This window comes from Solanum pennellii, chromosome 11 (assembly GCF_001406875.1).
Source record: "Solanum pennellii chromosome 11, SPENNV200".
NCBI lineage: Eukaryota > Viridiplantae > Streptophyta > Magnoliopsida > Solanales > Solanaceae > Solanum > Solanum pennellii.
In genome coordinates, this window is record NC_028647.1 from 32,896,638 (window position 1) to 32,910,676 (window position 14,039).

At 34.0% G+C, this 14,039-nt stretch overlaps 1 protein-coding gene and 1 long non-coding RNA gene across 10 annotated transcripts; one reads left to right on the plus strand and one right to left on the minus strand.

The window, feature by feature from the left end:
* Positions 1-287: 287 nt before the first annotated feature.
* Positions 288-4,778, plus strand: LOC114074835. The gene is made up of 3 exons (XR_003575141.1): positions 288-2,223; positions 2,306-2,666; positions 4,534-4,778. It is a non-coding gene; the product is annotated as an uncharacterized LOC114074835 (long non-coding RNA).
* A 1,990-nt stretch (positions 4,779-6,768) lies between these two features.
* On the minus strand, positions 6,769-12,288 carry LOC114074934. Of its 9 annotated transcripts, none has more exons than XR_003575312.1 (6): positions 12,031-12,288; positions 11,327-11,454; positions 8,333-8,515; positions 8,100-8,229; positions 7,446-7,520; positions 6,769-7,034 (listed from the first exon to the last, which is right to left on the minus strand). XR_003575312.1 is itself a non-coding variant. In XM_027913201.1 (2 exons), the coding sequence occupies exons 1-2, from the start codon at positions 7,451-7,453 to the stop codon at positions 6,913-6,915; spliced, it is 411 nt and encodes a 136-aa protein (XP_027769002.1). In that variant the 5' UTR covers positions 7,454-8,090; the 3' UTR covers positions 6,769-6,912. The 9 variants fall into 9 exon arrangements, 1 of the variants encoding a protein (XP_027769002.1); XR_003575310.1 differs by having other exon boundaries at positions 8,100-8,232; XR_003575314.1 differs by lacking the exon at positions 8,100-8,229.
* Between the last annotated feature and the right edge of the window lie 1,751 nt (positions 12,289-14,039).

Consider the following 14,039-nt stretch of genomic DNA (forward strand, 5'->3'; position numbering starts at 1 on the left):
TTGATTATTTTTGGATGTATTTCAGTGATTAAAAATGCGACATCCTCATTCCAAATTCAATTCACACAAATTAGACTTTCCCCCAAAAATATCCTCTCTGGAAACCTCCATTGAAGGTGAAGTTCAAGGTTAGCTTGTAAATTTGATTTTCATGGGATTTTCACCAATTTTTAGTGTGTTCTTAATCTAATAAAGGTATTGTTGTCATTCATATCTAGTTAATCTTTTATCTACAGAGTCCTCTTCAATGTTTTCAAAGAAGTTTCATGATCAAATCTCTTCTTCTTCAATCTAGCCATGAGTTCTTTCTCAAATGGATTTCAAGGTCATAATATTTATGTATTGATGATTATCTACTTATTTGTACATTATTTTTAATACAATTGCTAGATGAACCCATGCTTTCTCACAAACTCAATTTTAGACTATGTATGGCTTTATGCCTTCCATAAGTCAGACGACTTTTCCCTTTCCTCCTCCTTTTTAATACAATCTTCTTCTCCCCTTTTCTTTACATCTCTCTCTACCTCTTGCTTCCTAAAACTTCTCCGCCTCTCTGAATATGACTCGCACCAGATCCATAGCCTCCCTAAAAAATTCCCCTTTTTCTTTTTCAATTTCTTTATAAATTGACTAAATCTCTTCTTACTCTTCACAGGAGAAGCTGATTGACCCTTCTCCCTCCACCATGAAGCATCCCTCTACTATAAAGAAGAAGTAACCCAAAAACACTCGTCGTTCGCTTTCTGATTCCTTCTCTGATGAAGACTCTTTAAAGTTTTGGGGCTTAGAGAAAAAAATTTGATATGTGGCATCCCACAAACGACCGATTATCCCTAGGCGAGTAATAAACTTAGAACAACTTGAAGCATCTCATTGAGTGGTAAGTTCGTTCCTTCGAACTCAAAAACTGTCTATGTTACTTCGTCTGTGTGGGATCGAATCTTTTGAAGAACATGTGCATCTTTTTTTATGAAAATCTTTGAATATCTCCTGATAATGGTGAATTGGAAACCCTTGTTTTAGGGAATCATATTGTGTGAAATAATTTTCTGTTAAAGATGTGTTTGGATCTGTGTTTTCTAGTGATACTCCCTTCATGCATGGAAATTTATGGCCTGATAATTTATAAACTTCCTTTGATGATGCTAAACTATTTGTCTATGAACCTGGTGCTGATCGTACAAACTTTGGTCCTCTCTCTCATGACTTTGAGAACTGCATTGTGGCTACGATTCCATACCTCGGAAGGGTTCCCTTAGTTACATCTCAAATAGAGATGTTTTTGTGATTTAATGTTTTGTGAGGAAGTTCCCTATTAGCTGGGTAACATGGTTTCGTGAATACATGGTGGAAATCTCAACGGAAAATAATCTCTCTACTAGTTTACCATATGGTTTATTGATCTCACGCATCATAGTCGACTCTCTTGTGGATATCTCTCTGTACACTCCAACTCTTATTGATGACACATATGACATTCGCACCTTCTCAAGCGTGGGCTATGTTGTGATAACCTTAAAATGGTATAAAAAAAATATGTGCGCCAAAGAAATGTTACTGCAAAAGCAACTCGTAACTCCACCGACTCTGCTGCCATGCTTCTTGAAGAGACTGACAAAATAAAGGTTAGACTCCGTGGGTTGGAAGATAACAGGTAGGTAATGCAAGAGACTTTGTGAAAGTTCAGTAGCTACAAAAGGACTCAAGCACTGACATAAAAAAACTGCGGTTGGGAATTGATGGACTTAAAAAGAAAGCGCTTCGATCAGTCAACTCTATACTTAAAGGAGTCAACTCTATCAAAACTGAGGCTGCCTCAACTCACAATGACTTGGATGGTACCGTGAACACCTCCTACTCCAACTTCTCTAAGAATGTGGAACAATCCTATGATACCTTCTGCAGAATATGCTCAACACACTTACGTACTTCCTTGGTATTTATGTGTTGGTCCCTCCTTTTCTTTTGGATTAAGACTACTGTTGGAGCTGTGTATCCTATTTTATCTCATTTTTCGTGACAGTAATATTGAGGTGTCGTCATCATCACTGCTTATCTTTCTAGTTTTTTTGGATTTGGTCTATTTTTTGTGCTCTTTTATGTTCTGTTTTTCCTTTTTGATCATGCTAAAGGGGAAGACAGGGTCTACATATCAACTATCACCTATCTCTACATAAAGGGGGTGGACACATATAGGGGGAATTACAAACTAACAGGGAGGTAAAATAGGATATCATAAACTGCAAGTTGTCATTATTTAAAGGGGGAGATTGTTAACTTTCCATATTTTGAATAATGACAGGAAAATGAAGAAATATCTCAGAGTCAAACCAATCATGTAAATCAAAGACGAATCATATCACAATAAATCCGGGATTATGCAATCACTCTAGATACTGAATCAATCACGAATCACCAGAAATCAAAAATGAAAAAAAGAAAAGTTTCAATGAAAAGGGATATCAACAGTGATTGAAAAAATCAATCAACAAAATTCAAACTCAGTACAAGAAGGAAAATCAAACCAACAAAGGAAGGAGATTCTTACATGAGAAAAAGAATAAACGAAGATCAGTAGATGACAACCAGCCAACTTTTGATTCAACGCAGAAATCAACTTGGCATAATAAATCAAATTAAATATAAAATCTTTCTCAATTAAGGTATCATTCCAAAACCTTGATTGAAGGAAATTGCCTTGGGTTTCCCAAAAAAGGGCTAAAATGTGTCTCAACTCTCGGCCTATAAATGAATACTTTAGATGACCAAGATCAATAAGCAACTTCGCTTAAGCTTTGCATACATCCTTCTATTATATTTCATAAAGCTTTGTAAACGTATGAGTGATACAATTGAAAAGAAAATAAAAACAGAGAATATGAGTGTAGGTTTACAAGTTGAGGCAGTGTCATATAGAAATCTGATTTGCATATTAAACAGGATCAAGTTCTGAATTTCTTTAACTCATGACTCCAAAAAGCTCTTAATGGAAGCCCTTGAAACCTAAGGGGACTGGACTAGGCACCACATTGGTGATCCGAAAAAATATAAAGTTTCTTGTGTTCTTTACTTACTGCAAACTACCATTATTATCTACTTATATACTAACCTACAGGATAGTCAACTAATGTTTACAAGTAGTCGAATAAGAGTTTTTTAATTCACCCCCCTCTTAAATATAAGAGATGACTCTCGTAAGCCTAATTTTTTGTGATAGAGTTAATAAAGGCTTTTAGATAAAGGGAATTTAGCTTATCACTGAGTAAACTTGACAAATCAGAGGTGTTGGATTTCCTCGAAGGAACATTCACCGTTGGGTTCTCCTAAGGTGTTTACTTCTCTTGGAGGAACCTTAACCTGTGGTTCCACATGAGGTGTTGACTTTCCTTGAAGAACATAAACTCATGATTTCTCATGAGATGAGGTTCCAATTCCAATGAGCATGTAGAGGGTCGTGTATATCTCTTAGTTCCATAAAATATGCTTGCCACCAAGGATCTAATATATGATTTCAATAGTACGCTAACATGTCTTAATATTCTACCTTGGCTAGGTAAGAACACCTTCTCTTGGTGTAAGGATCTACAATACCAAATTTCATGTTTAGCACCCATGGTCTTAGTGTCGGTTAAGGCTATAGTTTCCCTAATGTAAAATAGACAATAGAAGTAAAGTAAGGACCCTAACTACGATAACCTAAGGGTAGTTGCTTAGTGTAGGTGGGGTTATGGGACTTAACATATTCATTGCACATGTGTCTCTTGAGGAAGTCCTAGGAAGGTGTTCTAATGCATGTGTCTACGTACATGTTCCTTATGCATGACTTTGTGGTATTTGTCTACTTGTTGTGATGAAATGCATGGTATGAGCCTATATGAAGTTGTCTTCACTAACTATGTTGATGTATGAATTGGATGTTAAGGCTTGTGGTCTCATAAATAATTTTACTAAGTATGTGTGTTGTGGGGCTTCACATGTACATTGCACTAGTAGACTTAGATTGGATTTGTGATTAAGGTTTTACAAAGTTCTATGTGAAGTGACATTAGTATGTGTGCAATGTGAATAGAGTTGACTATATTGTCCCTATGATATTGACTTGAATGTGCCTATAATGTACTATATTTATATGATTGTATGTGTTGGCTTATGTAAGTTGTACGTATGCTTTCTTTGTGGCCTTTAAGGGATGCATTGCACCAAGTATCACTAGACGGTACTTGGGAAGTTAAGAAATAAATAGGGAGGAAACTTACTGTAAAGTGTAAATAGGTTACTGTAAAGTGACCCCAAATGTGACTTAAATTCTATGTGTGATTTTATATGATGTTTGACCTTTGAATATGCCTATATGAAGTATGTAAATGATATAATGCTTATTGTATAAAAGTTTTATGAAGATTTCACAAAAGTCATAATGCATGATTTCAAGTAAAATGTCCCTTTTAAATGCATGCTTTTGCATTGTTATCATACTTAGTGTATTCTTGTACTAACTCCATTCTTATATATTTTTTACACAAAGTGTAGGTTATGGATTCTTAAGGGATGTCTTTAAAAGATGAGGGGCTTGATATATGATTCCCTACCTCATGGAAAGGAATCTTTAAGTCCAAGGATCTCCTACATTATGGGTTTATTATAAAGTAAAGTATTATTGAACTAATGTATTATGTTGTAAGGGTCGTCTCCCTAAAGTATTCTAATAATGTTGAGTCTATGTTCGCAAAAGAGACTAGAATATTTAACTATGTATGATGATATTTTTTATATATATGAAGTAATGTTCTAGCATATGATGTGCTAAGAAAGTTTTAAATTTTCCTCGAATTTACCTATGACATTGTGATAAATGATAAATATGGGTTTGTATAAGACCTCCGAGAGGTCAAGTACTCCATGTTACTTCTAGGGGGTGCTCCCCAGATGTGACAAACATCTGAATTTCTAGTATGTTAATGGATATGCATTCCCAGAAACTTTGGTCTTACCATCATCTTTTCTCTCATATCATAAAGATCTATTAGTCCATCATCAAGCAAATTCAAGTTTAAATCTTAGAGAAATTAGCAAAGGAGGCATACGACATGTGTACATGATATGCTTTTGGTAAATTCAACTAGGAATGACAAACTTTCAAAAATATGATAGGGTAATAGAAAATAGGAGAGTGGAAATAAGATGATAATGTTGAGTGTTAGCATACCTGTCAAAGGAGAGTTCAAATATAAAGAAATCACCACCCATTAAATGCAATAACAATACTAACAGCTCCTCTATTTTTTGATAACTGTGTGATTAAGAGGTTTTTGTTGGATAAAGTAGTGCAGCATCAAAAATCGTACCACATCTTTCTGTAAAAATATAAGACCAAGAACTGTTGTGCAATGTGGAATGTGGAACTGTTTGCCTCTTCTATAATTGTTGCAATCTGACTTGTTGTAAATTCAAAATGTGTAGGAAAACGGAGGTTATCAAATTTGAAGGGTTACTACAAGTCTAAGATCTCTTTGAAGTGTATTATGAAGAGTTTTTGATCTATTGTAAAAGTTTTGAATACATTATGTTTGATTTTGTTAAATATATTCTTTGGTAGAATATATTGAACTATTGTAAGAGTACCTTTTGAACAATAATGTACACATATTTAGAATATTGTTGTATAAGCATGTATAAGTACTACACAAGACTTACTATCTTTTGAAGTTTATTTGAAATTTATACATTTGAATTACTTATGAGCCAATTTAATGCTTGAGATTATTTATTGCAAAATAATATTAGTGTTTTTAATAAGAAATTGTGGCATAAATTTTATAGCAAAAATGATATGACTACACTTAAAAGTGTATCCATAGGACTTTAAATTGTGGTATAACCATGGGCAAGGACTCCATTTCAAATTGTTGTCATACATCATATAGAAAAGGCAACACTTTAAAATTGTTCTAATACATTAGATAGAAAAGGCAGCACTTACAAATTGTCGACAATGATGAAGCTAAGGTCACACTTAAAAGTGTAGTTGTATGAGATAGAAATGTTGCTATTTTAGGTACATAATAGCGTTGTCATTTTGCCTTTTAGGATGCGCTTTTAAGAGTAGATAATAAGGAAACACTTAAACTCTAACGTAACGTTTCATTTGGTCACCCCTCGAAAAGTGTTATTATAGTCCAAAAGTGTAGCCTTTTATCAAAGGCTACACATTTTGCTAGTTTAGGCTACACATTACTGGGGTGACCGTAGGCCTAAAATTAAGTAAAGAAAGTGTAGAATATTCAGATTTCATGCACATCCAAGGAGGTAGATTATGCACCATCAACATAATTGGCCATGTACTATGTGATATACTCATGGTTTGAAATGGATTGAATCCATCACTTGACAATTCAAGTCTCACATTGCGACAGTCTACTGCGAAATCTGGATGCAGCCTATCAAAGTCTTTCCATGCTAAACCATCAGCAGGATGCCTTAACTTTCCATCTGTCGTCATTGAGCACAAAAATAGCCTTTTAAGTCTAGGAATTAATGGAGAGTGTTTCAAAGTCTTTGCTGAAACTCGATGTTCCTTTTTTGAAGGCTCAAGCTCAGTATCAACTTCAGGAGATTTAATCTATCGTGAAGCTCAGAAGTATGACCAAATTCATCATCCTTATGATCATTCTTGAACAACATGCAATCATTGGGACATGCATCGATTTTGTCATAATAAAGATTAAGATTCTTAATCATAAACTTGGTTTTATTGTAAGACAAAGGAATGTTCAACTCGGGCATCGCCTCTTTTAATGACTCTAAAAGATAAGTGAATGATGCATTGCTCCTTCCATGTAGATACTTTAACAAATATAAACAAAGTTTGAATGATAATTTAAAGAATCCTGTACAACCAGGATATAATTCTTAGCTTGCCTCTTTAACAAAGTTGTAGAATTTCTTGGCATCTTCAATTGCACCATCATAAACTCCTTCAGCCTGTGCAACATCTCTAAATTGATCATTCAACAACCCATCAATATCATCACCTGAGTAATCCATATAATCGTCAACATTCAACTTGATATCCCATTCCCCTTGATTGATCCATTGAGTATAGACTTTAACGAATCCATAGCATATAAGATGATACACTTTATTCCTTCTAGTCCAATGAATATTACAACATTTTGCACAAGGACACTGAATTTCCTCTCCTTGAGGATATCCATAAGAGTAAGAAAAATCTAGAAATGATTCAACGCAATCGATGTACTCTTGACTATACCTTGCTAAATTCATCCAATCCTTGGATGTGATATGTGAATTCCTAAAAGAATTTATAAATATTTAATCTTTCAGTAACAATCCTAAACTACTTCACAAATAAGTTTTAAAAAACATGAGAAACGGAGTAGGTTATTCGAGTCATGTGTTATGAGATGATAAAAGTTTGTTACCTAGTCATGACACTTTTGCTATGGCAAATCAGATCTTGAATCCTCCACAAATGTTTTTGAATTTTGATTATACTTCTAAGGAAAAAATAATTAGTACACAAGAAAGTAATTAAATAAATATATTTTATTTTATCTGTAGGTAATAAGTAGAGATAAATATTTGTCCTGTTTTTTATTTTCTGAAGTAATTCTACATTCGCAATCTCAACACATCAAATAAATGTAATGCCTATTTTTTTTGTTCTAGAATTTATTAGAATATATATGCATTAGATAAAAGATGCAACAGTTTAGCAGAAGTTGATGGAAATTGATAGTAAATGCTTTTATGAAAATTGATGGTGGCGCAGTTAAATAGACCTGTTCTACGGACGATGAGGTCCATCTGACGAACATATCAATTAATCTAGCGCAAAAAACACAGTCAATATGCAATTCAGGCAAGTTTGGCAATCAATCAACAATCATATTCAACTTTTTTCCAACCCCTAACAGTGAAAAATAAGTTTATATATGGAGGCCAAAATACGAGCTACACTCCGAAAAATCAACTGATGAAGCTAAAATAATAGCACACTCTCAAAATTCGTATAAAAACACAAGAATATCAAAACTGTAAAGTTAAATTTAGACTTTCAAACTAGTATTTCTTACCTGATAAACCATATCCCAACAAAATTTGTCTAAAATCGTGCTCTATAATGAGAAACTTGAGAGAAAAGTGTGAAAGAGACTAATTAGCTTCAGTTCATCATCTTACAAACAACCCAAAAGTATTCAATTCCTTCTAAACACAAAATAAAAAATCAGTTACTTTAGCTAAGAAGAAAAATGTTCTAGTATTAAGACTTTATGAAATAGGAATCGGAAAAGAGAATCATACTTACTCTTCAAGAAATTGTTATTGGAGATGACGACTTCAGCAACAGTTCATCGATCAATTCAACTATTCAACTAATTCTTCGACGACTTCCACTCTTTTAGCATGTAATGGAAAAGTGAATCGATTCTTCAGTTGTCTTCACCTCTCTTAACTTTGGTTCATTATCTCATTGGTTCATCAAAAATCTCTGTCAAAAGTTGAATGAGGAAAGTTGAACAAGGAAACATAACTTAGGTCTGGGGATAAAACAACATACACAACATGATTACACAAGTTCAGTAAGTGGGGGTAGAGTTAATGTGAACTAAAAACTTAACTAACATATAAACAAAAAATGTACACTGGTAACCTAACTAACTTATCATATTAAAATAATCATATTATATTCTAACAAAGCACATAAGAAGTACAATATAATCATAAAACATAAACATATATAACATAACACGAAGTTGTAACCATGACACGAATAGAAACCGAAAGAATATGTTCATCACCTCATATACATATAATAAGTCCATACTTAAAGTATTCATCTACTGAAAAAGACATAACTTTGTCAAAGTCTCAGGATTCTCCAATAATTTAAAAAAAAAATCATACTTTGATACTTAAACATCCTATATATCAAAGAAGAAAAAATAAAGCATCTCCGCCCGGCAGTAACCACTCTGAGCTTGAAATAAACCTTACTAGAAGGAGACCCCATAATGAGACTACAAAGTGAATTTCTAGCAATCTTAATGTTCAAAAATGATCCAAATATATGTATCTTATTGCTGCAATTACCTCCTTTACCAGACAACCTGCCAATAGCCCTAGACAAATGCTCTCCTCTTAGCATCTCACATCATTGATCATTGTGGTCGTCCAAAAGAAGCCAATTTAACACAAACAATCAGATGAGAGTCATCTATGTACCTATTGTATAAAAGTGAATCAAGACTATAGATCCCCTTCTACCACCATAAGCATCACATTCTGAACAAACAACAAGTTCTAGAGAGGTCTCAGGTTAATACTACAAGTCATAGTAAGAAATATTCCCTGCATTTATAAGTTTTTTCCTTAAATTAAATGTGGCTGAATCATATTTTACTACTACTCTTACAAAAGGGAAAGTACTAGGACTAGAACTGGAACTACTAAATATCAAATGAAGGTATCAACAACCTGTTTATGAAAGCTAACAACACATCCTATCAAACAAGTGGTGTTGCTGAAAATGCAAAACCTTGAACTGCTGGTAGAGCAACGGAATTCACAGAGAGCAAGAGTGAGATCGGATTGCTTCTGATAGATAAGCATTCTGACTAGATATTCCCAAAACAATCAAATTGTCTTAATTTTATAGTGCAGAAAATAGTTGGTGACAAGGTTGTGAGCCAACTAGAGAAAGCATTAAACTCCAAACATGAAGATACTGTAGCTAGACAAATCCAAGCACAATTCCAAACCTCTGCAAGCAAACTCTACAGGAAACACTGAAATCTACTCTGGAAGTCTCAATGACCCCTGCCTTTGAGATGTTATGCAAGGCAATGTTTGATCAAGTAATCAACATTTCAGAAAGGCATCGCTGACCACACAGTTGCTGCACAACAACAATTTGAGTCTGTGCATTCACCATTTCAAATTTATCTAAGAGATTCCATCAATACTACATCGTCAATTACACAGACATTAAGCGGAGAGTTTGCTGATAGTCAGAGAAAGTTGCTTGCTCTTGCAGTTTTTGGAGAAAATTCCCAATCAACAAATCCACTCAACCACATGAATAATGGATCATTACTAAATGAAAAGATTGAGACATTTCCTAATCCAACCAATGAGATGTCTAGACAGTTAGGGGAGCACAAGTATGTGGAAGCATTCACTGTAGCATTACAAATGAATGATGTGTCAATTGTGTCATGGTTATGCTCTCAGGTTGATTTGGCTAGGTTTTATCCTTGAATCCCCTCCCTATTAGCCAAGGAGTGCTGTTTTCACTTCAAAAGATTCAAATATCCATGGTCACGAGTTATTCTTAAGATTGGTCAGGGATGTTTGATGTACTTCAGCAATATAAACTAAATCTTTACCATCACATCGTAAAGTTTTCTACACCAAGGGAAGGTTGGGTAAAGTGTAATACGAATGGCGCTACGAAAGGCAACCAAACAGAGAGCTCTTATGGATTTGGTATAATAGGATGCCAAGGATATCTAGTATATCCAGTAACATAAAGCATAGGCAACATGACAAACATGGAATTTGAAATCACATCAATTTGGAAAGCACTAAGTTACTACAAGAGGTGTGGGATCACCAGGTCATTTTAAAGACTAACTCGCTAAGTCTCAATAACATGATTCAATGAGAGTGGAGGGTACCTTGAACTTTAATTGATAAGATAGAGGAGATGCATATGATTTTGGGGACAATTCAAATATAGATAATGCATTCATTTAGAGAAGCTAATCAAATAGCTGATTGCATCACAAACATAGCTACTAACCAAGAAAACAGGCAGTAGTATCACAAATTTCAAGATCTACCTAGTATAGCAATAAAGAACTTAAACATGGACAGGCAACAGTACCAGCAATCAAAATAAATAAGAACAAGGAAAATCTTAAGAATCTCACCTATTTACAGAATCATTTGTGGCTAAGCTGGGGAAAAATATTTGTTTACAAACTAACCACCCCAACGTGAAGATAGACCGATATCTTATATCTTACCAAAGAAAAAAGATCGTCTCATTGTGTAGATTGTGATATATTACTCATGACGTAACACAATAAATCAAAACCTGATGGTTCTCTTCAATGTGCGGATTGTAATATTCAACTATGTGCACTACTATTATTACAACAACAACAACAAAAAAAACTATTGAAACCCCACGAATAAGGTCAGGGGATACAACAACATACACAACATAATCAGACAAGTTGAGTAAGAGGAGGGTAGAGTTAATATGCACCGGAAACTATGAGGAAAACAACATTACCTTTCTTCAGGCAGTGAATTAGTACTGGATGATCAGGGAAACGATTTTCACCAAGAAACTTCAACACTAACGACGGATGATAATTTCGGGCAGAATCTCGGACTCGAACAAAGATTGGGAAAATTGATCTGTGAAACGAATTAGAAAATGTCATAGTCTTATCGATACTTTACTCTCCCTGCCGTTAATGTGTTTCTATATATATATATATATATATATATATATATTAACTACTTTCTTCAGTTGCTCTAAATATTTTTGCTCTAAATATTTTTGCTCAAATAAAACCCAACTTTTTTTCATTCCCTTACACTGAAAAACAGGTTTATATGGGGAGGTTAATATACGAGCTACACTCCAAAAATCAACTGATAAAACTGAAATACAAGTCACATTCCTAAAGATTGTATAAAACAAAAATATCAAAACCCTAAAGTAAATATTTTGACATTCAAAAATAAATTTCTTAACTTATAAACTCAAATCCAAAAAAATCTCTTTGAAATCGTGTTCTTCAGTGAGACACTAGAGAGAAAAGTTTGGCAGAGAGACTAATTAGATTCTGTTCATCATCATATCAACAAACCAACAATATTCATTTCTTCTATACACAAAACGAAAAATCAAACACTTTAGCTAACCAGAAGACTGTTTTAGAACTACCACTTGATGAAATAAGTTTCGAAAAAGATAATTATTCTTACTCTTTAAGGAATCGTTCTTCGGAGAAGACAACTTGAGATACCAATTCTTTGAAAACTTCATCTCATCATCTCAGTTCTTCGACTCTTCATCATGTATCGGAAAAGAGAACCAGTTCTTCAGCTATGTTCACCTCTCTCCACCTTGGTTCTTCAGTTCTTCAGAAACCTGCGTATTGAAACGTGAAAAGGAAAGCTAACGGAGAAGAGAAGAACTGAAAGAGGAAAGTGAAGTGAAAAATGTTTTATCATTTATTAATGTTTAATTTTTTTGGCCAACAAAAAGGGGAGGGACTGTTAAAAATATTTGAGGGAATAATTATTAAGGCAACACTTATAAAGTGTTGTTTTTTCAATTATAAAAATAGGACATTTTATAAGTGCGGCCATATATGTAAATAGGTGTTGCCAATTATATCATATTTTTATAACACATATAATGTGTACCTTATACCATTAAAGAGTACAATTTTGAAGTGTTGCCAAAAATATCGTAGCTAAAAGTTAAAAATATGGATACGCTTTAAAAGCGTTCCCAAAATTACTTTAGGCAACACTTTACAAGTATAGTCCAGAATAAGTGCGTTCATAGGCCTAAAATGGTGTAGTGGACCCTAAATTTTAGAAACAATGAACGTGAGAGTACGCGCTCGCACAAAAATGTACAAAGTATGATAGAAATGCATAGATTTATAAAATAATGATAAAAAGGACCTTTTATGTCATGGACAACCAAAGTTATAACCATAAGATAAGAGGTTAGAAAAATAATCGTACTCATGGTCAATGCAAGTAAAATCATATTTGTACTCTTATAAGATACTTCTTGAAGAAACCTTAGTTCATCATTAAAGTAGTAAGTAGCCTGGCCAATATAGAGAACACGTGAGCTATAACATAGAATTTAGTGTCTACCCCACACTGAAAAGGGGTTTCCTACTTGCTAATGTAAGAATATCAGTTTCTAGCTTATGTGGATCAACTAGCTAAAACCATCTAAGACAATCATCCTATGGTGGTACATATGTATTGGATAAGTAGATTCTTTCTAGAAATTCGACGTCTAACTACACTGGATATTCCATCTCAATAACCTCTCATGTTAAATGATGAGCCCACGATTTAAAGTCATTTATGTTTTTATTTTAATAGTTTAGTGTCCTCAAATGCTATTTTTTTGCCAACAACTAATCTAAATTCATTGAATTTTAGGGTCATGCATTGAAGAACACAATTAGGACACAAAATGGGAAACATAAAAAACACAAGCAAGAAAGAGAAGGGAAGGACAAGACCGATGGTCACTGATGTCACTACGCGATTCGCCAAGTTGCCACCCTACTACCTAAAGTTACAAAACGCTAAGGCTGAATTAGGGGTAACTTCAATGAGCATAAAGTCCACTCGTTAGATCGCCAATGTCACGACCAGGGAGCACCACCTAGAAGTAACATGGCGTACTTGACCTCTTGCAGGTCTTATACAAGCCCATAATTATCATTCATCGCATTTTCATAGGTAAATTTATATATATATAATAGCATATTTACATAGTTAAAAACATTAGTCTTTTATTTCCATCCTAGACTCAACATCAGTAGTGTACGTTAGGAACACGACCCTTTCAACATAAATCATAACTAGGTTATTACAAGACACCACATAAAACAATGACATAGGAAATCCTTGAACATAAGGATTCCTTTCCTTGAGCTTGGGAATCACATATCAAGCTCCTTACCATTAAAGACATCCTTGAAGCATCCATAACCTACACTTTGTGTTAAAAGGTAGGGAAGAATGGTGTCAGTAGAAGAATGCATTAAGTATGACAACTGTCACAACCGAGGAGCAACCCCTAGAAGTAACATGGTGTACTTTACCTCTTGGAGGACTTATACAAGCCCATAGTTATCATTCATCTTATATTTATAGTAAATCTAGCGGAAAATTTAAAACTTTTAATAGCACATCATATGCTAGACCTCACTTCATGTGTGTATATATATATA